A 25,701-nucleotide genomic window follows, 5' to 3' on the forward strand; every position below is an offset into this window, starting at 1 on the left:
CACAGCCTTGTTCTGTGATTCCCCAGTCTACGGTCACCTTAGCACAGGCAGCTTGGGATATCTTAGCATATAAACTTTTATTACAAAGATAAAATATTTGCTTCTGGTTTAGCTCAGAAGTTTCTGCTTAGTAAAGCTCTGAGGGCATGATTTGACCATCTTTAGCTGCCTACCCCAGTAGTGACTGGAGTGACCCAAAACATGACAGCTTATTAGCAAAGATTTCAGATGTACATTATGGGAAAGATCCTTCTGTTCAGCACATCAGTTGTTAAGGTCTCCATTTATCACAGAGAAAATACATGCTAACATACAGACAGGTCGTGACTAAGAAGCAGAAAAAACAATCTGAAAAGCCCTCAAATAAGACCCAGATCCAGACTGTTCATGCTGGCTGCAAAAAGAATTTGCATTTCTTGCAACACCATACAGGACTGCATTTTCTGGTGCTTTAAAGAGCAATTAATTCAGTCCAATAGGACCAGCAATAAAAGGAGAACACATAATTTTGCAGAGACACAACCTGAGACTCAAAATAGTCTGCATCTTAAAAGGTTAAGGCCCAATATTGACTGCTTTTCCCTGGATGCTGCCTGCCCAGCAATCAGATTTGATCTGATTAGGCTTCAGCTACTCCTGAAAGAATGGAGCCAGACAAAAATGAGGGGGAGGGGAAGTAGAAAAAAGAAGAGGGGGTATGGGGTTTGTGCTTGAATTTATTACCAAAACTGAACAAACACCTGAACACAGTGACTTGCTTATCATCACACAAACTATGAGTCAGACAAGATCAGACACCAGATAGCTCACCCTCTTTTGCCCTCTTTTTGAAGGAAAAGGGCAACTTTGTCACAGAGACACCCACTTGCTACAGGCACTTCAACAAAGGGCACATCTTTTGTCCTGCAAATGGCACCTCCTCTCCAGCACCAGCTCCTTACAAACCAGGCTCTGATATTCCAACTTGAAATGTGTCTTGAAGCAGAACCCAGCCATTTGCACTGACCCACTCCAGTCAAAAGACATTCCAGAGCTCTGGAGTGAGATGACAGCTTATGACAAACTGTGTCTTGTCTTCCCCACGCTCTTCTCTGCACTTTTCAAAAGCCATGAGGAGAGAGGAGAAGGAGATGAAGTGGCAGCTACTGCAAAAGACATTATCTCTTCCTGAAGGACTCACAGATGTCCAAGCTTTCCTTCTCCACCAGCCAACACAGTTAATGCAGTAGTGTGAGCAATAAAACTCTGGGCTGGAGAGCTGAATGACCAAGCCAATGAAGAGGGAGAGGAAAAACATTTCTCTGGACCCAGCAGGCATAACACATTTTAAAGAAAAAAAGGTAATCCTTCACTTTACATTTTACAAAATGCCTGAATGTCTAAGAAACAGCAGAACTAACAGTGTCTGTGCAAAGTGGCAGTGACACCACATCATCCATGTGATTGCAGAAGGCATGATTGAACCATCTGATTCCCAGGAATACCCATAAACTTGATTTTCAGCAATCCTGGGTATGCCAAGATAAATTACGTCCAGGAGAAGCATGGGTGCTCAGTGCTTCCAGCTCTGAAACACACAACCTAGGGAGAGGAAGTGGCAATGATAAGGTCCAAGTTTTAGCACAAGTTCCCATCATGGTGTTCAGCTTTGCAACTGCTTTTTCCCCTCCCTATGTTAACACCGTATTAAAGCCTCAAGCAATCTTCTCAGTTTTCTGGGGTTATTTTCAGTAAATAAATCCCACTCTTTTCAAACACAAAAGTCTAAGAAAACAGAGCACAGGCATATCTTTGCAGTTCTGGGTCCAACTCGGAGAACCTGGCCTTGTGGCCATGTACAAGAGAACAAGACCTGGGAAAGAAAATCTGGCCAAACCATGTACAGGCAACGCTGGGACTGTTGAGGATTTTTGGCTGTCAGGCCACAAAACTGTTTTACACCAAGAAGTAATTCTCCTCTCATCTCCACAGCAGTGTTCTGGACAGGCCCTATGCTCCTCACACAGTCTGCAAAAATTACATGAAACTCCCCCCCAAAAGCCCCTCTCCCTCCAGACAGAAGATGCAGCTGCCAGAGTCGAGGGCAAAATGGTTTGAAATGTTTTTAAGTTGGCAGCCAGGGAATAGAACCAAGAAATCAAGTCTGTCCCCAGCAATCAGTGCTGCACCCCAAAATGGAAGAATCATCCTGTTCATGTGAGAATCTCCCCCCTGCCCTAAAACTTGCCCACTTTATCCCACAGTACATGGAAGTTCTCCTGACATACAGAAGGTCTATAAGCACCCAAAAGTTTTCTAATTCTTAAGAACTTGGGACAATCAGAGGAGTAAGAGAACAACCAGAGAACTCCTTTTCAGTGAGGATGGACAGGGTGGTCCCATATTAGGGGAAGCTATTCCAAGCCTGCAGAGTGGCATGATAGGTTGTCTTCTCTCAAAAGGAAATTATTAGAAAGGACACGTGGGCACAAAACCAAGTGGGAGAACACTGAAGCAGAGATATTGCACTTAGAATCCCTGAACCATTTTGGTTGGTAAAAGACCTTTAGGATGATCAAGTCCAACCATTAACCCAGCACTGCCAAGTCCACCACTACAGCACATCCCTAAGCACCAGGTCTCGGTCTCTTTTAAATCCCTCCAGGGATGCTCACTCAACCACCTCCCTGGGCAGCATGTTCCAGCACATGACAACCCTTTCAGTGAAGAAACTTTTCCTAATATCTAATCTAAACCCTCCCTGGCACAACTTGGGGCCATTTCCTCTTCTTCTATTGCTTGTTACTTGGGAGAAGAGACTGATACCCACCTCACTACAACCTCCTTGCAGGGAGTTGTAGAGAGTGAGAAAGTGATATGAACAGACATCATCCATGCAGTTTTTTCATGTCAGCTCCTAAGCAGGAATGTAGAGTTGTGGGTTGGTTTTTTTTCCTTGCATTTAGAATCCAATAAAGTCATTGCCAATCCTCCCTTCTCCTTAAGGAGAATTATTCACATCTTGAAAAGCAACATGTAGCCTTCCCAACCAAAACAGCACATGAAGCCGAGGTGGCAACACACTAAAGCCAGATACATAATTACATCAAAACATCACTTTCCCACTCCCTGCAACTGCACTGTGCTGCTGACTCAGATCTCTCCTTTCCAGCAGACAAAAAGCTGGGTTTTACTACTGCTACTCCCACTGAGGCTTGGGAAAGCAAAGTCAAGCCCATGCCAGCTTCAGCTAGGCTCAGGTCTGGGAAGCTCTTTAGCACTAGAAGCCCTGGCCCTGCAAATCTCTAGAGGGAACTGCAGATCCTGGGCACATTCATAGGAGAATAATTAGTTTCAGAGCCAAGGCTCTGCTCCTCCTCCACTCCCTAAATTAAATAAGCCAAGAACGAGTAAGCAGCCATCCAGTCATTCTTGAAGAATCATTTTTCTGACTAGGTCTGCACTTCAAGGATGCCATTTTTCATTATTGTTAATAGGTCTCATTAACTAGAAGCTCTTAAGCACAAGACCATTACTAAATGGAGTTTACACTGCACAAAAGCAATGCCCTTATTGTGGCAAGGGAGGGAGGGGAAGGAAACAGTTTGCTTTTCCATAAACACCAGTAATTCAAAACCAAGCACTATTTGCCTGTCATTTGGGTTCACAGTTATTACAAATGAATTGACAGTTAAGAGGACAGCTTTAAAGACCTCCAGTTTGCAATTAAGGTATAACTCATGACTTAAAACCAAACAGTATTTCATTTTCAAACAGGGCAATCAGGGAAAAAAAAAACAAAAAAACCCCCCATGCCTCCTCTATTATACTTAAGAAAAACTGCCAGAGCTTTTTGGGGCACATCATGGATTTATAAAGGTATGCAAGAACATTGTTAAATTTCAGGCACAGAAGCAACTTAAAGGAACAAATATATATATATATGTTTATATATATGTTTTCCCCTCAAACAGACAGATTCTGGAAAGTGAAAGCCTGAAATGATGCATGGACTTGGAACCCTAAAAGAAAAGGAGGGCACACAAAAATTTCAGCTTTAAGAAGCTACAGAGCTGCTGAGCACAGGGGAAGCTGACACAGTTCTTGCTGGAAGTGTCAGCCAAATCAACATCCAAAACCCACTCTCAAGAGTCAGAGAAGTACCAACAGTTTGGTTTTTTTGCTTGTTTTTTGTTTTGCAGTCTTTCAATGCTCCACAAAAGCTGCAGATTCACCAGGGCTTTCAGTCAGCAATACAGCTGCTACCCCTCTGCCTTGAGCACTGACTCAGCTCATAAATTCCAGCATCATTCTCCATGGACAAGGCCATCACCACACTCTTCAGGCTGGAGATTCAATTCCTGCCTCTCTCAGGAAAGACAGGCTGAAAAAGGAGAGTGGCTGGATGCCCTCTGTTGTTTGGTTGGGTTTTTTTAAAGTAAAAATCAAGCTATAGGATGGATCCCTCCCACTGATCAACCCTCCAGCCCTTCCCTCATCTTCCACTCTCCTGCTGCAGTGCTAGGGAAAGGTGTATCTCAAAAGTGAAGCTTGTATTTTTATATGGAGTTATGGAGGAAGCACCTGTAAAAAAACCAAACAAAAAAAACCCCCAACCAAACAAAAAAAACCCCCACAGATCTGTCTTTTTCAGGACTGCCCCGTTCATGCAGTACAAAGGGGAGAAGGGATTGGTCTCCCAGTGCCTAACACAAATAACCTGAAGAAAAAAACTCTACAAGGCCTTTACTTTTTAAAAACAATTCCTCTCCAAATATGCTGACTTTTAGTTACACACAAGTTTCTCATCCTTTCTTTCCAATCTGTGATATTTGTCTCAAGGCAGAAAGTTTGAAATGAATTATTGAGGAGATAAAATTTTCAATTCCTTGCATAACCACATTTGTCTCATATTAGAGCAAGTGCACACCAGAACATCTAACTGGTTTTCACAGCACACTCTCATTAGCCTTAATTACACTCCACCTCTCCCTAGTATTTTCCTTTTCCCTCTGCTCCCCTCCCCACAGAGATACTCCTCACAGATGTGGTTTGTAACAGCATTCCACACAAAACCTGAACCACAGAGTTTGAAATGAGAGCAGCATCCCCACCTTGCTGAATGTAGAACACCTTCATGGGCAGTGCCTTCCATTTTTTAATTCCCCACCCCTCAACCAGCTTTCAGTTCATGACAGGTCCCATAACTTCTCATTATTCCTCCTGCCAAGCTAGCAGTAATCTTCTTAAATGCATCCAAGGTTTTATTCCTCCCTGGGTGGCAGAGGAAGTTCTGCTCTTGAAGACTTCATATTAGTTTGATGTTATCAGGAGGGTTTGCAGCAGTGCACCTTGTGCCTCTACAGCTGTTTCCTCTGGAAAGGATTCAAATGCCTTAACCCTTAGCTTAAGCCTAACTTAGACATGCCATCCATGGGCATGTTTGCAAATTCTCCAGGAGGTAGGAAACCTTTCCACAAAGAGCCTTGTTAGTAAGCCTAACACGGGGAGAGGGGAGCAGGGACAGCTTCCTGACAGCATCCCCTGACCTAGACTAACAGCTCCTCCTAAGAGTATGTGCTTTAGCCTCTCCTGCCAAATGCCCACAGAATTATTTTTTTCCTACCTACACTCCCCTCATCACTGCTATAGAAAAGAAAATAACTTGGACTCTTCTCCTAACTCCTCGTGGCTTATTGCCAAGTGTTCTGGAAAGCACTTTAAAATCTGCATCTCTCTGTATTTCCAGGTGTAAAACAAGACTAATAATTCCATGGGAAAACCTACTTGGAAGGGGAAGAACCTGGTATTGACTCCACCTTTACCAGCACAGGAGCAGAACCCATAAAGCTGCCCTGGGCAGGAGGGGATACGCGGGGTCCTTCTTCTACAACCCCACCACACTTCAGCCATCAGGTTTCCAACAACACATCTGTACAGCACAGCCCTGGAATAAAGAACTTGAAAACAATGCACCAGCGAGTCAGGTTTCATTTGAATTAACTTTTTTTGTTGTTTCTTTTGTTTTAACCCAAATGAAGCTCAGGAAGGAAACAAAAACAAAGGATGGGGGAAGGAAGCTGGGGAGGGACTTGTAAGGGCGTGCAGGAGACATGGCAGGGCCTGTGTCCACACAACAGCAAGCCCATATTCATCAATATTTTTTAGCTATCCCATTTTTTATCTATTTTTTAGTGAGGGGGGATGCTGGAAATTCTGCCTTGATTTGGTATTACATGAACCAGAGGAGGAAGCTAAATGGAAAAATCTCCAGGAGGGCACAGGTGAATGGTTCTGCACCCAAATGCTGAATGAGTCCTCTCCAAAAGAGATAATAATAATACCTCTGTCAGAATGCACTCCTCTGACAAGAAGAAACGCCAAGTCTCAAAGGACTGGAGTAATTTAAAATCAAATTTAAAAGAAAAAAAAGGTCAAGCCATCTATTTTAAGACTAAGTTTCCCATGCAACACCAGGATAACTTTAAATTAAGCAGAGCAAGCTGTAAGTACAGAGCAGGCCACTGAGAAATTCCAGTGAGAGAGGATTTAAAATGCAGGTGTGTGCCACACAAGTGTCACCTATGGCAACCAAACACTTCTGTACGAAAGGGCAGAACACACCATGTCCACCCTGCAGTCAGGAACACGAAGCAGGGGGGTGGGAAAAGACAGGGAGGCTGCCTCCAGCTCCTGAGAAGCCCAAAAACTTCATCCTGTGAATACAAAGTGCTCAGGTCCTTCCAGGTAGTGGACAGAAGCAAGGCAGTGAGAAGAGATTTTAAGGGAAAAAGTTACCACTTGCTAAAGCAGCTTCATATGCAAGAATGACTGAAAGACACCAAACACTGCTAACTTTGAAGATGCACCCAGGGAGAAGTGCCACCCAATCTTTCTGCAGCAAGGTTCTCCTCCAGGCAGCTGGGAAGGTTCCACCTTGCATGGGCACAGTGCCCACTCCTCAAAACCAAGTTAATGTTCCCTGCTACCTCCATGCAAAGCCACCCACGGGTCCCTGCTTCCCACGTCCTCCTCCAGGAGGACAATTCAGGCACTCCAGAGCCACCTTCACGTGCACTTTTCTCAGTCCCAGCTGCAGGAGATCTTGGTTCCCAGAGCCCCACTCAAGCAACCTGGTCTGGTGGATGCTGTCCCTGCACACGCAGGGGGGGCTGGATCTTGACGATCTTTAAGGTCCCTTCCGACCCAAACCATTCTGTGATTGTTGCAAGAAACAGACCTGGAAACCCAATTCCTTCCCATCCCCAGGAACTCAGGAGTTCCTTCTTGAAGGGTTCTTCCTAGTTTGGTTTCCATGGAACAAGGCAAGAGACCTGCTGTGACACAGAGAAGGGAACAGATGTCTCCAGAGAGAGAGGTTGGTGCTCCTTAAGCCAATGCTGGCACCAGAGTCTGTGTATTGTCCCCCCATGGCCCGGTCCAGCTGGGTTCTGTCACTTGTCCCTGTGACATCCATGCTTTGCTAGCCATAGCTGCTCTCAGGAGCAACTTTTTTCAGCTGTTGGAAGCTGCAGATCCAGGGTGGGAGAGGTGTTTAAAAAGAACAAGCACACACCTTCTCCTCTCATCTCAACCAGGCAATTGGCAGCAGCCCAGTGCAACCCAATCCACCCAGTACAAGGAGCAAATTGCCTGTTAGGGACAGCCCTGAACACCAACACACAGATCTGCAGGGCTGACATCCCTGTGGGTAAAAAAACAAACAGCAGAAACAAACTCCAGTCTAACCAAAGGCTTTTTTCTTTTTTTTTTTTCTTTTTTTCCCCCTGGGGCCAAGTTCAGTTGCAACCTTCTCTGTCATCCTGAAAGCTCAGAATGCTTTTCAGAGGGGGTCACACTGCATAGTTCCTGTGGTTGTCTCCCTAATCACAGTGATGGAGTAGTGAGGGACTCGTGTCCCCCACCAACACCCTTACAACAGAAAGATCAGGCATGCTAGCAATGAGTTGGGAGTCCTTTCTGCATCTCAGTGACATTTTCATCACCATAACTGGCCACGGGTAGAATATCCCAGGAAGCAAACCCTAAAAATAACTTCTTACAACAAGTCAGGCAGTCCCCAGGCAAAAGGGGAGGGAACGTTGCTCGAACATGGTTAGCACAATTCAGTTATTATGAGAAGGACAGCAAATGCCCAGGCAAACAGCAGAGGCAGAGAGGAAACAAGAGGAGGAAAAGCAGGTGGTGAATTCTGCACCACCTTCTCCTGCATCACCAATGACTGTCAGACAGGAGATGCTTCCCTGAACATACCCAAATACAACTCGGAGCCAAGTCTGCCCAGAATACTTTTAAAGGCAGTAAAGGAGGGAGCCTTGCCTGCTAAGCACCCGTGTGAAAAGGGGAGTGCACTGCCCAGCTGCAGCCACCTCTAATGAAAGGTCTTGTGAGGTCCTCCCCAGCTCTGGCTCATGGAGTTCCAAGTGTTTGTGCAGAGCCCTGTGGGAAGGGGAAGGCATCGTGCTCCCCAGCTCCTTAACCACAGAAGACCTTTTCAGCAGAATATCCTCAGAAACTCGTGCTTGGGGAACCAGCAAGCAATCCTACAGGTGCTCCCAGGCATGGCTGATAACCCAGGGAGTCTTTTCAAAGGGCTCCTTCCCACAGGAGGGGCAGAGGAAGAGCAGAAGAACAAACCATCACCTCCTTGGCACTGTGCTGAAAGCCACATGCTCCCCAGCCAGCCTCCCTGGCATGTGCTCTTAAGGGCTGTCACCCTGGCAGAGCTCCCCACCTCCAGAGAGCACATCTGCCCCACGTCCAGCAGGGCTCCTCTCCTCTCCTCTTCCTTTTCCTCCTCCTCTTCCTCCTCTCAAGTTGCTCAGCAGCAGTCCCCAGCATCCCCCCAGCTCACCAGCACCAGCCCTGTGCTCCCTCCAACCCATGCAGCAGAGGAGGGCACAGTAATAAAAAAAACTTGAGGCAACCCGTGAGGCCTCTTGAGTCATGTGCAGCAAGTCCCAAGTTCTGAACTGCAACAGGACATCCTGTGTGAGAAGGGAGGGTGATTCAATAAAGATGTCCTGAGAGGATCAGCCCTAAGCAAACACCTGGGTTGATTCTCTGGTGGAGGAAGAGAAAAGCATGGCAGGACCTCCTAGTGCCAGGGCTGCTGCCCATCGTGCTTTTCCAGCTCCTGGTGCAGACAGAGGCACAGAAAGGAGGGGCTCTCAGCACCAGCACCGTGCTGCCATCCCTCCCTCCTCCTGCAGAAAGTCCTTCTGAGCAAGTTTCCCTGCGCCGTGGGGAGGACCCAGCCACAACTGCAGACACCCGGCTCGCCTGCACTGCTCCCTCTTGATTTGCAGAACTTCCCCACTAACAGCTGCATTGCAGATGAACCCTCTTAAAGTGGACATGCAGCAAGTGAGACAGCAGGGCATCGAGCTGCCAGGAAGGTGACACAGGCAGAGGGTGACTGCAACCCCTGTGAGAACTCCGGCGACTGCCTCCATCCCGCTGCACACCGAGGGGCCCCAGGTGCACGGCTGGACCCAGAGAAATCCCACCAAGTGAGCTCACCTCTGACATGAGGTCTTCTCCCCATCAGCTGATCACATCAGGTGCCTGTGGGATGGGATGATCCAGCTAAATAAATACCAGAGTGCAGCTGGTGAGAAGGCAAGGTAACAGGGCTCAGCAGTGCCAAGTCACTGCAATGCAGGATCCAGGAATTCAGAGATGCAGAAGGAGGAATAAAAATTCCTCTGGCTCAGCCAGGCTGTACGTTTCCTTGTCCCCAAGCTGGTCCCCACCACCACCCCTTCAGATAAATTAACTGCACCAGTGAGACCCGGGGCTTGTTTCCAACATGGGGAAGGAGTTTTAGCTGCATTCTTGAAAGAAGAAAGAACTTTAGCAGCTAACATTTCATATTTCATCAGGGAGATGAACAGGCTGAAAAGCTTAGGAAAGAAAGCCAAGAAACTTCTTGACCATTTGTGAGGTGGTGGGAGGGAAAGCTCAGCTTTGGGACTACTGAAGAAACCAAGTGTTAACCTAAGAGGTTAACAGGGCAGAACATGCTTCCCTACAGCTGGGTAACCAGCTCTGCAGTAAGATCAGCTGCTAACAGCAGCCAGAGTCACCTGGACTTGTCAGAAGTATTTGCTAATGGTTATCAAAAAAACAAACTACCTGGTTCCTTTTTTTTTTTTTCCCCACATCTCTGATGCTGAACTTGGCTGTCTGGAGAAGTGCCCAGAGCTCGACTCCCTGGCTGTTACTGCAGAAGTGCTGCCACACAAAGGATGAGCTGCCCAGCCCTCCACTGCTCTCCATCATCCCTACCAGAGGTGCAAGAGCAATTCAGAGAGGCAGAGGAGGCAGCGGATCGTTGCTCTGAGCACTCATCAGGCAACACTGAAAGTTTTCATCCAAGCCACTTCATACCAAGCAGCAGACACAACACAAGATCCTCCTCTGCAGAGCTGGCAGATTCTAGGCCAGATGACACACAAGTCAAACCAAAATGGGCAAAGCTGGAAGTCAATTGTCAATCCTGCTGGCCAAAAATTGGGAATATTTAAAGTAACACGAGCTATGAATCACTACTTGAACTTGCACTCAAGAAGCACATCCGTGACAATCCAGCTTTGTCTCTGCACTGGCACCAGTTGCAAAATAAAGCTCTGCAGCTTCAACTCTTCTAATCTCTCTGACACAATCTCAACAGAGGACATTTGATACCCAAAGCTTACATGGAGAGGCCCCAAGGCAGGCAAAATTAAACTCAAGAGCAAACCAGCTGCTTGGGCAAACAACAGAAAGAACTCCTGCTTGGCATCATCAGGCTACACGCTCTATTAGCCTCCAAGAAGAACCCCCCAGCAAGTCCCTGTGAGTACAGGGGGCACTCAAGACTTCTTCCACATCTATTTTTCCTCCCCAGCCACCCTGGATGATTTCTTAGCCCATCACCCATGCAATGTTACACACTTTGACACAAGGATGTAGGAAGAAAAATTTTAAAAAGTTAGAAAAAAAAAAAAGCCAAGATACACAAGGACATTTTCAGAATGGCAGCTGCTCCACTACAGTAGAAATGCCAAATATATTAGGCAGGCACTGGAGAACAATATAGGAGAGAGGTTTAACAAGCTGGTTTCCCAGCAAAAGTTTCCAGGGCACTCATGCTATGTGACATGGGCATCTTGTAAGTGCATCCCAGAGAAAGCACTGGGCTATCTGTCCCCTCTGAAGTCTCATTTCAAGCCAGGTGTGTGACATTCAAGTCTCTCAAGCACAACAGCAGGATCAGCACACACCTCCTGCACATCTCCAGAGCTCCAGGCACCTTTACACCCTGACTGTGTTCTGCTGCACAGACAAGGAGACCTCCCACTCAGCTGCAGTACCCTCTGGAACATACAGCAGATTTGGAACAAAGCAAAAGGTTCAAGAAATAATCTGCTTCAAGAAAGAATTGAGAGTAAAGCTCACCTTTATAAGCTACCTTAGGCTCAGTCTCACCTGTAAAAGAAGAGAGCTCACAGGAAGGGAAAAAAAAAAAAAACCCAAACAACCAGTGCACTGAAGCTTCAAGCTTTCTAGTTCTTTTCTCTCCTTTTTTCACTTCAGACTTCAGGCTGTGTCAGAGCACTTCTCCTTTACTCACTGCCCTCCCTGGGACTGAGAAAACCTCCTCCTTCAAAGGAGAATTCTCTCCAGCATCAAGAAATTACACCTCTCCATGGCTATCACTTCCCACAGGTTACACTGGAGGTGACACAGTAACAGCACACCCAAGGACTGATTTGCTCCACCAGACAAGCTGCAGCCTGTACCTACAGCCTAACTCAGGTGCCTGGAAGAGGAGAAGAAGTGAGGGAAGGGAAAGAATAATTTCACAAGCTTTCAGGAAATGAAACTCAACTCAATATCCTTGTTCTCACTCACAGCCTGTATTTACAGAAGCTTAAAAAGCCCACTGGGATTTGGGCTAGTGGGAAAGACCTATAGCAGTAATTTCCATAGATATTAATGTCTTGTTTCATAAATTAAATGTTTAAGTTGAAGAAGCCCTTCTAGAAAGCAACTGGGTTTAATTGCCACAGTTCTGTCTTGCTAAATCTGCAAACATTTTATGTTACTATGTGCATTGCTGCTCAGAGGTTTGCTGGGCAGGACCAGGGAAGTCTTTCCTGAAGCAGCCTGCAAAAAGGTAACTTGTAGTGCTGCAAACCACCAAGAGGTACTTGGTGACACTGAAACTTGATTATCTGCACCAACTCTGATGCAGAAAAGCTCTAAGCAGGAGGTAGAGAAGTAGAGTTATTTGTAGGGACAGGGAACAGAAAAAAGGCTGGAAAAAAAAAAAAAAGAAAAAGACACCATCTTTTTCCCATTGGTTACATTTCTGGAGAAACAATACAAATCCTGATGATTCACTCAGTGAAAGCAGGGTGCAGTCACCCTCCTCTTCAGAGAGGGAATGGGTCAGGGCAGCATTGCCCAGAGTTTAGCCTGGAGAAGGAATGCCAGCCTGCATTCCCCCTGCCATCCCAGTGGCTATAGGAGAGAGAGCCTGGCATTTCTCATTAGGATGCTGTCCTTTGTTAATACATCAGCACCCATCCTCCTCCTCCCCTCCCTCCCTTCCTATGAGAAAGTTTAATCCTTTGGCTCACATGCATCTGGTAAATCTTTCAGTCCCTGTTTGCCACTGTCCTCATGGCAACAGCTCCCAGAGATAACCCAGCAGCTGTGCCACAGCAGGCAGGCTGCTGCTCCCTGCCTTCTCCACCACTTAGCCTTTGGCTCCCCAGGCCCACAGAGCAGCTATGCCCACTGCCAGCCTCATCTCCATGGCCACTGTCCTTCTTTCCCAGGAAATCCAGGGGTTTCCCTGTCTCTTGCCTACTCTTCTCTCAAAACAAGCTCCCAGCTCCAGTTCTGGGGCCCTGACAGAATCACACAACAGCACTGCAAGGATTGATGCTACCACCCACCTTTGCTTTCCCCAAGAAAAAGGGTCTTGTGTTTAACAGCCAAATCACCTCTGCCTTCTAGCAAAGAGAAGAGATCTGCTGGCACCCTGCTCAGGAGCAGGACCTGGATTTGTCACTGCTAAGCAAACTCCAGCCATGGAGAGAAGACAGCTTCTTCTTCCAGGGAAGACAGCCCAGGAGTGCAGGTGCTTGATGGCAGCTAACTCAAGATGGGAACTTTGGACTGAAGCAGCAGGACAGCAGGTCACCTCTTCAGACAGGCACGCAGCTCATGCTCTCAGGAACAGAATGCAAAAGTGCTCAGAGTACAGTGTCACTTCTGTACACACACACACTCTCTGAAAGGTCATCACATTTACACAGCCCACATCTCAGAGATGGGGAATTCTCCTGACTCTGCCAGGAGCAGAGTGAGACAGAGTCTAACACCAGGAGTAAAGCCACAGTTATCTCCTCCCCTGCCCTCTGCAGAAAAATAGATACACCATTAGATACCAAAAAAGATACTCCATTAACCAGCTCTCCTCACACCTCTGAATTATCCTCAGCCATCGGTAATTAGCAGCTTGCACCAACCACCATCCTCCCCAGTTTGCTCATCTAGCAGGTAGGAACAACAAGAATTCTGAACTCCTCTGGGAGGAAAAGATGGCAAAACAGCATTCCTAAAAGGACAGCTTAAATCAAGGCATTATAGATTAATAGAATTGCTGGTTAAAGTAACTGAACCACAAGAGAGAAATGAACATTCCAAACAAATTCTAAATTAAAACAGAGAAGGAGCTGGAGAGTAACAGGTAGAAAAAATTAATCTAGTGAGCACCTCAAAATTTTAAGTACACATTTGCCCATCAGAAAATAATGCAGCCCTCCTTTCCCCAGGATGCCTCCTCTGAGCACTGGTATCACTTCAGTTGCAGACAAACACCAGGTGAGATACTCCACATTTGTTTTTACAATGTTTTACAATGTTTAAGGCTTCTTTCCTGGTAGCCCAGGTGCCAGCTGATACTGCCCTCTTCCCTCAACCACCATATTTTTATTTTTTTTTAAGTCTATTATCTTGGTGAAAATCAGGAGGTTTCAAGAACAAAGAAAAACCTGAAACACCAAAACAGGTGACAGGCCAGAATTCATGAAAAGGGAGGTGATGCCCTGGCAGTCAGGGTTGTAAACCAGATAGATGGTGGCACAGTGGAGAGAGATTTATATATTAACAGGCTTCCCTTTTAAATATTGTCTTCACCCAATTGGCAGGGCCAGAAAAACAACAACCCTCACTTTCCAGGGCCCAGATGGGAACAAAAAGACTGACTGAATCCTCTCTTAAAACAGTGGTGCTAACACGCTGGGGATTTATGGGTTTGGTTTTTATTTCTTTTGTTTATTTTTTTTAGGGGGGTGGGGAGCACTCTTCAAAAACTTCTTCATGATGCACAAACGGGTCCTCCCTCTGCCAGTGGTGGTTTTGGTACTAAGGATGAAATTTGGAAGGAGTGAAATTTCCACACTGCACTTCAAAACCAACAACACAACTCCACAGTTTTTGACTGGATCCTTCTTACAAGAACTTGGAAGTTACTTCTCCTGCCCCAAATACCTCCAGTGGGCCCCACAACTTGCTCTGCACTGGAGGGACACCTGGGAAATATTTCAGTTGTGGCTCGCTGATCAGAGTGGATGCTCTAGAGCCAAGGGCTTTGGGACACGTGCAGGAATTAGTCTAATCACCTCCCTGCCATACACAAATCCAGTTTATATTGGGAAAACAAGAAACCTGATTCTCTGGCCAAGCCCCTTTCTCCAACCTCAGGCAGAGGAACTCCTCCCCAATCTGTGTACCCACTGACACCCCACCACCACCACCACCACCACCTCCTCATTGTTAGTGCTGGAAATTTAATACACAATGTGACCACTGAGGAGACAGACACGAGCTGAAATCCTGTCTGCTCTGTTCCAGCTCCTTTATAAAATATACAGCGTAAACTGAGAGGCAACCCGGGCTAACCCCAACCACCATGGACACCCACTGCAGGCAGGAGCCAGCCAGCTTCTGGACGGAACCAGCCACAGCAAAAGCAACCTTACCAACCCCCCAATCTCTGCCGGCTCTCATCCCGGCCCCTCTCCTTCCCGCACCGATGTGTTGGGGCGGGCAAGGAGTGACCCGAGGTGCCCGTCCCTCCCCCTCCTCCAAAGCTCCCAGCCCCTCCTCCAAGGTCAGGGTTTTTGACACCCCTCCTCTTTTCCAAGCACCTCTTCCCAGGGATATTTCCCCCGGTGCCAGTTACTGCTTTGAACCTCCCTGCCTCAGAGCGCGGGGTTGAAGGAGGGAGGGGAGGGGGAGATGTCTGGGGCTGCAGTTCTGACATCAGCAGAGCAGCCCCCCCGCCGCCCCCTCCGCACGCATGTGTGTTGCGGTGCCCAGCCCAGAGTTCACACACCCACATCACCCCCCCAGCCCTCCCAACCCACTGCAGCCCCCGCCCGCACTGCGCCCCCCCCACCCTGCTGCGGGGCCGGGGGGGAGCATCCTTCCACCTGCGGGAAGACCTTCCTCTGCCCCCCCAATAAAAGGAAATAATAATTAAAAAAAAAATGCCCGGGCATCGCCGCAGCTGATCTCATCGATCAGCTCCCTAATCACAGCAGCTCGGGCAGGAGGCAGAGGAGGAGGAGCTGGGGTGCAGAGAAACTCTTCACACCCAGCCCACCCTGCAGGCAGGGCAGCTCCTTCTCATCCCACCCCCAGCAAATGACCTGCCCTGATCTGACTTGAGACACGGTTTGATTTACCAACCCCTCTGCAAGAAAGGACATCGGTCCCCAACCTCCGAAGCCAGGCAGAGGACACCCATGACAGGAGTTGTCTACACGAGCTGACTTTCATTTTTTTGACCAGGCTTCAACCCTCTGTGCCCCTTGTGCTGGCTCTCCCCAGCCTGCAGTGCACCATGGCTGCCCGTATCTGCTGCAAGGCTGTCTGCTCCCGGAGCCCAAGGGGGACTCGAAAACCTGGCAGGCAGCAGAGCAGCCCAAGAGAGCCCTAACTCAGCTAAGAACATTTTGAGAGCAGATTAAGGCAGAGGTTAGGGAACTGATCCTGCTAAACTTCCTCTGCAGCATTCAAGCGCAACGCTTGGGTGTCCAGGGAAACTATCACTGACACCTCCAGAAAAAACAACAACATGCTGTACAGCCCCAAATCAGCAACTGCTACACAGCTGAAAGACAAGAGACCCGTAAGAAAAAAAGCTGAGCTGGAAGTGTAAAGAGAGAGCTTTTTTTCCTGTTGGATACACAGAAGTAATTCCCTGCTCCTCCCACAATCCACATAATCTCCTACAGGGATAACAGCAGAACAACTGGCTAGACTGAAAATTTTCATCTGGTTTACAAATTTGGAAAGATGGAGAGCAGGGAGAGAAGCCACCTCTTCAGGCCACAAGAGCAAAGCCACCATAAGGAGAAAGCAGTGAAGCAGCCTAACTTCCAAGACAGCTGCTTTTCATTTCTTGCACCAAGAGATGTCACTTGCACGAGGTAAAAAAAAATATATATTTTAAACAGCAAAAAAAAAAATTAACATTAGATATAATAGATGGAGGTTTCTACTCCCTCACACCTAAAAAGCAAGGACCGGAAATCCTACACATGGGGGTAGGGTCACTGTCTATTATTTGGTATAAAAATCATCCAAAGAACTATCACAGATAAGAGCTCTGCCCACCCCTTCCTAGTGCAGGAGTATCTCTTATGTGCTGGAGAGTCAAATCCTGGATATTTCCCTTCTGCTGCTAAAGCTACTCTTTCTCTCTTGATCCTTTTGACCACTGCAAGCAATTTTACTTCATTTGAACTTCCCTGCTGCTCAGGAACTGAAACGCTATGAAATTTCACGTTCAAAAAGTATTCTGGTGACACCCACAAGACAACTTCCAAAGAAAAAAGTATTACAGCTACTCCTTCCCTCTGCCTGTAGCTCCAGTAAAAGCCTGTGCATTCAATCCCAGAGGAATTTCAGAGGACTGAAGCACTGTATTTCTCCCATGTGTAATGCCCACTGCTCTTGTATGTCAGCTGAACGCTGACTAAGGTGAAGTCTGTTTCTCCTCCCTTTCCACAAGCATTTGGCTCCTATTTAACATTAAAGTTCTTGGCGTGCTCTCCACTGGGCAGTCTACAGCATCAACACACTGTGAATAATAGCAAATACTTCATTAAAGCTGAAATATGAATCTTAATTTAGACCAGCTCTTACTGACATGATTTATTAAAAAAAAAAAAAACCAGAGAGAACAGGCACCCAAAAATCACAGACAATAGAGAAACAGAGGCTCTCAACATCTGACTTTCTACTTCACAAAGTGTGAAGCTTACTAGAGTGAAGTTGTTAGGACTGCCCTTCAAAAAAGACCAGCACCATGCTCATCCTCCTTGCTTTCAGGGAAACCCTCTAACACCACCATGCCTCTCCAACTCCCCAGTACTTTAAAAAAAGTTTGATCAACAAACATGTCAAGTAACACAGAATCCTTTAAAGGCATACAATTCACCCTGAAGGGCTCCTCCTCTTCCTTCTGCAGCTACCTACAGCAAGTTATTCAGCACTTCCCAGCCCACTACCTAGTATTTCTTCATCAAAAGCCTTGAAAAATAAAGGTGACAAGAAATACTAGGAAGGACTTTATTACCATATCCATCCCTGGACACAAGCAAGGAAAGCTGTACAGCAGGCAGCATGAAGCAGCAAAGGGCTTTAGATACCCCTCAGCAGCAGCAAGACATTGGCTCCTGAAGTGGCTGCTATTACATCAGGTCCAAATTCTGCTAAGGAATGTACAAGGTGTTAAATGGAGCTATGCTTCAACTGGAGAGGGGCAGGGTGTCCCCACACCAGGGAATATTCTGGCCATACAACTGAGCTTAGAAGAAAACCAACAAGAGGGGAGGCAGGTGGGGTGCATCTCCCCTACCACTGATTTACAGCTGCAAGGTCTAAATAGCAAACATTTTTCCTTCAGTGGTTCAAAGACCTACCCCAAGGTGAATTCACAGAGTTCCTATCAAAATATTCGGTCGCTTTCTGTAGTAACCACTTGAGCTATCAGCAAACACAGCTGGAATAACTGAGGAGCCTACATATTCAGCTGAAGTCACCATCCACTTTTCACTGAAAATGCAGATTCTTTAGTTCTCAGATAAGACTTCAACGAAACCTGATCAGTCCCCTCTTTCTGACATTCTTCTATACCAGCAGAAACATCAATTTCCTTTCCTGGCTCTCCTCAGACTTGCCCTCTACCTACCCAGTCCTTTTTTAAGCAAATCACTGTCAGCTTCCTTGAGGTAGCTTGCTGAGGACCAGGCTAGTATTTTCCATGCATTTTATTTACAGGAAGGTATGAAATCTAGCAAGTAAGCAGTACATCAAAATATGACCTGTATTCACCCGTACTTACTTTTCCTACTTGCTGAGTCGTAAAACTGTCACCATCTTAATATGAAAAATAATTAAAATATATATTTATTGCTCCCTCTGTAACTCACTAGGCGCCCAACCACTTAAAAACTGAATAAATTCTTCTGCTACTTTTGGATTACTCCTAATACATTTCTGAATTTTGTCCCAACTCTGTTCGCCCTGCAGGTTTCCTACTTTTTCTTATCTCCAGAGTTGCCTTCAACATCACCTCCTTTGTAAGAAAAGTTTCCCAAGTGCAATCAGTTCATCAAGCTACCCTCTGCCTGCTCTGTGTCCACTACTGCCCAAGAAAATGGCTCTCCTGAGCCTCAGTCCTTGTTATAGGGTTGACAGGGAACTGTGAGGAGCAAACAGAGCATTATTGGCTGTCAGCAAAGTCACCTCTCAAAACTCTTCCATGTCAAGCTGAACTGATTTTCAACTCCAAAGACTGGATATCCTACCTACATCAGTGGGCATTGCTACCTGACCACAGAGGGGACACAAATTCTCACAGGATCTGCAGATATTAAACAATCTAAAGCTCTCCTGGTTGGTCACCAACACCACCTCAACTCAGGTTAGGTATTGATATGTTATCACCTTTGCTTCCTTCTACAAGTCAAAAACCAAACACACAAAACCCCCCAAACGACCTGCAAAGGCATTCTCTGCTTCTGACACTCCTCCTCCATGCAAACTGCAGTAAATGGAATTTTCTTTCCAGCATTCTTCAAGCTGTCTTCAGCTCTTATCATCGCATTTCATATTCTAGCAAAAAGAATACATCTATTTTTCTCATTTATAGGGATTAGGCAAAACATTCTTCACTTGTCATCATCACTTGCCTCCTCCTGCTTTTTTTTTTTCCATCAACCCCCCTGCTAAACCACCTATTCAGCTAGCAAGACATAGGCCTAACAGATGAATTTTGTCAAATCTGCAAGGCCTCCAAGGACTTGGATCATGTCTTGTTCACCTCTTCTAGAAAACAGTTGCCTCTGGCATCTCAACTTGTTGCACTGAGCTTTCAGCACCTTTTGCTGCAGTTCAGTTTCATTCTCTTCCTCATTCACCCCACCCTCAAAGCAACATTAATCCTTGCAAGGGATTACCTACAGACTCAAGACACACATTCCTCACATACTACAAGGTACACTACTCTTTGTGTATATTTATGTCCCTGGGAAACAAAAGACCAAGAGCTTGAGGGAAGTGTTAAATCTTTTCCCTTTTCAGTCTGTTTCTAAGATTTTGAAGACTCCGGGACTAATGAAAGCAAAAAATACTTTCTCTGATTTCTTGAGAAATCAAATTTGCAAGATTTCTCCATCCAACCTACTTCTGTCTTTGAAGGCAAACTTGCTCATTTCCAAACACACCACATTTAAGTACAGCATGCAAGATGCAAGATCCTTAAAAATAAATAATCACATCTGCTCTGCTAAGACAAATTTCCTCAGTAGAAAAGACACTCAGCAAAATCAGCCTGCAACACTTCTTATTATGAGTGGTACACTTGTCCTTATTATTATTGTACAGATGAATGGAGATAAATCTTCTATAAACATACCTCTAGCTCAGTTTGCAGAAGAAAGATCTCAAAAAGAAAACAAACCAGACAACATCACTTCACCGAGTATCCATTTCCAGATACAGGATTTATTTTTTTTTCCCTATCACCCTACTCTACTTCTTCTCCATCTCCTCTTTGTGACACAACTCAACGATTTTGCAGTGCTGAAAGAACGGCTGATGAGACCCATCCAAGCAACTCCAGACTCCTTAAACTTACTACAGCTTCAACTCCAGCCAAGGATTTTCAATCAGTAAAAGGAAGAAGGTGAGATCGAGGCACTAACCTCTGGCTGACAGTTTTTTGGTGTTGATTATTTTTGCAGCATATTCTTGTGACGAGTTTTTCTTTACGCATCTGCGGACCACGGAGAAGGCTCCCCTGGAAGAAAAATAACAGAGGGGTAGGAGCTACAAAACTGAAAGTGAGAACGCAACAGCAGCAGATTCTATCCCCCAGAGCAGAGCAGATTAAGGACAAGGGCAGAAGACAGACAGAGGAGGGAAAACAACACTCGAGAGTCTGATGAAGGGTGCATGCTGTCTGCTCAGCAAGTCAAACCTGGTCTGTGTGGTACTCAAGCCTCCTCCAGACCCCTCAAACCCCCTCCCAGACAGCACAGTGAGAACAGAACATTGTGCAGGCAGAGAGAGACCACACAGGCACAGAAAGAGGACAGGAAGGGATTGATGAATGGGAGACAAGCAGCTCGGAACAAGGCTGCAAACACTAGCTGGTAACTCCATCTCCCAAAGACACTACCCCCAGCAGTTCCATCAGACAACCAGGACTCATTTCTCCCACATTCAAGTGGCAGCTCGGCCACTAAACTGCTGAAACACTTTGCAAGTTACTGCTTCTCTCACATCTCCCTACCCACCTGCAAAAATGGGGATAAGCATGTACCTATTAATGAAGCGAGTAGGAAGCTACGAGGCTCTGTATATTTTCTCAAGCTGGAACTATTGATATTATTACAACTATTCCAAAAAGCCACCTGGAGAAGAGGTCTGAGAGAGGGGGAAGAAGGATTTCTGTGAGGAAAGAAGAGACAATACACAGAGACCAAAGTGAAAAGATAGGGATGCAAAATTTTCGGGACTACACAAGTAAGTGCTTGAAAGCAGTCCCTTAAAAAAAAAAAAATAATAAGAAAACAACAACAAACCAAAACAGGGCAGGAAAAGAATAACAACCGTCTTTACAGGAAAGATCTGAAAAGAGGAAAAGGACAAATAAGAGAAAACTGGCAGAAAATTTCGAGTCCTTCAGACCAGAAATGTGAACCCATGCCTATGGACAAATGTACATGTTTGAATTATAAGAAAGGGAAAGAGAGGCTGGACAAGGGCCCCACAAGACAGTTAGCCCTACAAGGGAGCCTAAAATAGCTTGAATCCTCTCGATACTGCAGAGTCCTGCCTTTTTCTCCCCTTCCTCAACCTCTACATACAAACCAATAAGCAGCAAGGTGAGCACCAGCACTGAAGCCCGGGCTTGGTGACACAGCTGCAGCAGTGTGGGGAGGGACAGGGACACCGGGCTGGAGAGAAGAGATGCAGCAGAGCCCAGCAGTTGGTGCAGGGAGGGAGGGGGGGAGCAGCAGCACCCAGGAAAGCACTGTCCCCCTAAATCCTATCCTGGCCGTTTTTATGCTGCTTTCCTATCCTACAGGGTCCCCTGCAAAGCGCTGTCCTTAGGGTGCAGCAGCAGGTCTGCCAATACAGAGACAAGTGCGGAAAGGAGGAGGGATGAAGGGAGGGAAGGAAGGAAGGAAGGAGGGAGGGAGGGAGGGAGAAGCGCGGTGCAGCAGCACCTGGTCCTTTCACAGGGACAAGGAAGTGGGGAGTTGAAGCATCGCAGAGCGGCGGTAACAGTGCCAGTGTCCCAGCCCAGAAAAAGAGTTGAAGGGAACGGCAACGTGTAGCAGGGAGACGGTGCGGGGAGGAGAACGCGGCAGCTTGGTCCTGAGGAGGGCAAGGGGGGAAAGAGAGGAAGTCCCGGGGTGCAACAGGAGCCTGCAGCGGACTGCAGGGACACCCCATCCAGCGGCGGGGACGCCCCAGGGGCGCACAAACAAACACCTTTCCCTCCGAGCGGCGATGCCGCTGGGGTGGACGGGGGGTTGGAGAGCAGGATTACAGCGCGGCTGCTAATCCTTCTCCCGGGAGAACCGGGGCGCCGGCACAAGTCTCCGGGCAGTGCCGGCGGGTCCCGGGGCCGGGGCGGGCGGCGGGGCGCGCAGCGGGCTCCGTACTTGCCAAGCTCCTCGTAGAGCTGGTACTCGTCGGTGAAGCGGGTGCACGTTGCCGTGGTGGCCATGTTCGGGCTGCGGGAGGCTCAACGCCGCTGGGGCATGGGGCAGGGCGGCCGGAACGGGCCGGGGACGGGCGGGCTGGCTGCTCGGCGGCCTCCCTCCTGTCTCGGCGGGGCGGTGCGGGCTCCCCCCGCGCCCGGCTCGGCGCTCCCCGCTCGGCGGTGCACAGTCACCGCTCGCCGCCGGGGAGGGGAAGGAGGAGGCTGAGCCTGGCCAGCACCGCGAGAACTGGCTCGGAGACACCCCGCGCCGGCCCCTTCCCTCCGCCCCTCCGTCGGCCCCGGCCCGCCGCGGGGTGTGGCCGCCGGGGGCGCTCCCGGGGCGCCCGCAGCGCTGCCGCCGACACCGCCCGGGCGGGGACCGGGGGGCTGCAGCCGGGGCGCGGCCACCGCCTCCTTCCCCTCCTTCCCTCCCTCCGCCGCCGGAGCGGGCACTGCAGTCAGCGCCCCCGCGCAGGGAGAGAGAGGGAGGGAGGGCGGGCGGGCGGACAGACTGCGGCGGGCTCGCCCCCTCCCCACCTGCTCCGCAGGCCGCAGGGCCGGGAGGAGACCCCAGGGCCGGTGCCCCGGGTTATGGTGGGAATGGGTTATTTCTCTTTTTAAAGCCTCCGCTTTAGGCGCCGGGCTGGGAGAACCGCGGCCCGATAAACTTCCTGCGTGCAGGGGGAGAGAAGGACGGGGCTGGGGGGGTGTGTGCGCCTCCCCCAGGAGCGTCTCAACGGGGCCACCCGGCCCCTCCGTGCCTGCTTCGGGGAGGAAGAGGAGGCAGCTCCTGGGCGCTGCGGCAGCCTGAGAGCCACCGCAACCCGGGGCAGCCGGCTCCCTGCCTTGTCCCCCCGCGGAGCCCCAAGTCCTTCCTCCGACCCATCTGGGGGTCTGGGTAGTCCCAAGCGGGGAGAGCTGTCGGGCTGCCCGACCTTTGGGGTGGGGGTGTCCCCTTGGAAAGGAAGCATTTGGTGCAGAGGGACAGCGGTAAGGCGCGAAAATGTCTTGAAAACTGGTAAAGAACGGAGAGCCAGCATTCGTGGCTACGGGTGGTTTTATGGTGATGGGACTTGGATGCAGAAGGCAAACAGAAATCATCAGTCTCTCAACTGTGAAAGACAAGAAACCAGCCCCTGTTCTGTCTCTAATAGCGTGCCATCGGAGAGTGCTGGCTGCAGTGCCTTTACAAGCAAGTTTATTTTCACTTCTTACTTAAGCGAGCCTGCCTCTGCCCTCTGAACAACTGCCAAATCTGCTTCATATGCAGATTTATATAGGGCAGTGGCTGATCCAGCCAGAGGGAAGGACTGCTCCAGCCTCTCCTGCGCCACTGGGAGCCGGAGCTGTGTTAAGAACACACAGACAGATGAGCTGCACCGCAAGCCAGGAGCAGCATTAAACTGATGGGAAAATGGAAAGTACCGTGCGGGTGCCCTGCATTTCTGCTCCGTGACCGGACTAGGAAACCGCCGCGTTGCTCCATCACCTGAGAAGCGGGGACAGCAGCCACCAGCTCTCCACCGGCAGGTGAAAGGCAGCCAGCCCACTGCTGCAAAAGTCTGCACCTCAGTGATGCAGTGGGCAACAATCGAGCCAGGCTATGCAGAAAGTAGATAGCAAAGGAAAAAAAAGAAAAAAAATGAGAACAATGTAACAGCAGCGTTACAACCAAGCAACGCTTCTAGAAAGCGATTATGAAACAAGAGCATTCTGCGCCTTACATCACGCCAGCGTTTGAACCTGGAAACCTGCTGACCCAGCAGAATAATTCAAAGACCCAACAAATCACCTATCCAACAGGTGCCAGTCAGAGAACCTGCCTCCTGCTCTGAGCTGAAAACTGCTCCAACAGCAGTCCCTTAGTTTCTTCTAACAGCTAAGAGAGTTGCAGGTGAGGAGGAAAGCAGCCTGACATCCAAATCCTTACCAGGGGAACCTGTTCATGACTTGAAAAACCAGAGGGAGATTCCAGATGTGGTGATGGAAAGAGGTACAAGGAAGATGGAAAGGGGCACAAGCCATGACAAAGTACAGCAACTGGGGAAGTTTGTCTAAAGCTGTGTAGTAAACTGAGATTCTGCAGCTGAAAACTGTTTTAACTGAAGCCCTGCACAAAGCCCCCCCGTGATATTTAAGAAGCCCCAATCGCAGTGGTCCCATAAAAATAGATGAGGAGCTCCAAAAGAGGGAGACAGAAAAGGAAGTTTCTCTCCTTCGAGTGTGTTACAAGGAAAAATCAGGTCTCCAAATCAGAAAGAGAACAGAGAAGCAAGTGTGGAAAGCAAAGCTAGGCATGTGTCGTGCATAGCAAGTGCTAGAGAAGCTGCCTGCTAACCAAGAAACTTGTGTTAAGTGAGAAGTGAGCTATGAATTGAGTGACAGACTTGATTGAACAAAGTAGCGAGTGGGAGACTAAATTACGGGAGGAGAGTTTTCAGCAGGAATGGAGAGAGTTCTCAGCAGGAATGTAGACAAAACGGAGCAGAAGGAGGGGTAGCGATATGGGTGAGAGAGTATTGTGTCAACAGAAAGAAATATTGATGTTCCGGCTGACACAGCAGTCTACTTGTACTGAAAGTGAAGCTGCAAACAGAGGTGAATCTTGAAGGGTGCCTGGTCAGAATAATGCTGTAGAGACCAGAAAATACCTGAAGAGTAAGAAATGGTTCTGCAATAGCCTGTGCATTTGTAAGGGGAGATTCAGCTAATGAGCAGTGAGATTCTGACATCAGCTATGCAGGAATGAAACCTGGAAATGATGACTTAACTTTTAGCATTGGCCAGCTTCAGATTTCACATGGGCAGAGTGTGTTTTGGTCTCTGTCTTTTGAAGGAGCACGGGTTGGCTTATGCAGCATGCTGAACCTCTGGGGATCTGTCAGGGATTAATCTGATTTTAATAACTGGAGCTGAGTAAGAGGCACTAAAGAAAGTACATGCAAAGGATTTAATGCAAAGTCCATGGGCGCAAATGGACGTTTCCTCTGATGTTAATAGACTTTGGATCAGGCCCCATCTGTCCACGGAGCCTAAGGTCAGCTTTGGCACGTTGAAGAATTTCTGTGGGAAGGCAGTAACACAAAGGCTTTGGTCTTTAGGGAAACAGAGCAAAGGGCTACCAAATGAGTTCACAGAAAGTTAACTGGAATTCAGCCTGCTGTGAAAAATGGGAAGGATGCTGGAGAAGCTGCACAATACACAAGCCAAGGGGCAGCACAGCTCAGTGTGCTGAGTGGAGTGCCAGCTATGAAGAGAGGGCAAAAATTATCACTATTATAAGCAAAAATAAAGGACCTGGACAGGGTAAGAATGGTTGGAGTTAGTAATCAGTTTTGGAGGATGAAGGCAAGAAGCAAAAAAAAAAAGAGAAATAAGCAACAAACTAAATGAGTAGGTGTATTTTTTAA

General features: G+C 47.9%; 1 protein-coding gene and 1 long non-coding RNA gene across 14 annotated transcripts in view; both read right to left on the reverse strand.

The window, feature by feature from the left end:
• The window catches only part of CAMK2G (calcium/calmodulin dependent protein kinase II gamma), a 109,664-nt gene extending 87,093 nt beyond the window's left edge, over positions 1 to 22,571 (reverse strand). For 4 of the 13 annotated variants that reach the window (XM_071748216.1, XM_071748211.1, XM_071748215.1 and 1 more), the window contains exons 1-2: positions 22,251 to 22,568; positions 20,280 to 20,374 (exon numbers count right to left, since the gene is read on the reverse strand). In XM_071748216.1, the coding sequence (XP_071604317.1) occupies positions 20,280 to 20,374; positions 22,251 to 22,315 (160 nt within the window). In that variant the 5' untranslated portion in view covers positions 22,316 to 22,568. Of the gene's footprint in view, positions 1 to 20,279; positions 20,375 to 22,250 lie in introns of all 13 variants that reach the window. The other 9 variants (XM_071748218.1, XM_071748213.1, XM_071748217.1 and 6 more) reach the window with 4 other exon arrangements.
• A 158-nt stretch (positions 22,572 to 22,729) lies between these two features.
• Positions 22,730 to 25,498, reverse strand: LOC139798109 (uncharacterized). Its single transcript, XR_011726731.1, has 3 exons — positions 24,084 to 25,498; positions 23,717 to 23,892; positions 22,730 to 23,637 (listed from the first exon to the last, which is right to left on the reverse strand). It is a non-coding gene; the product is annotated as an uncharacterized lncRNA (long non-coding RNA).
• Positions 25,499 to 25,701: the final 203 nt, after the last annotated feature.

The sequence above is a fragment of the Heliangelus exortis genome, chromosome 7 (genome assembly GCF_036169615.1).
Source record: "Heliangelus exortis chromosome 7, bHelExo1.hap1, whole genome shotgun sequence".
Lineage (NCBI taxonomy): Eukaryota > Metazoa > Chordata > Aves > Apodiformes > Trochilidae > Heliangelus > Heliangelus exortis.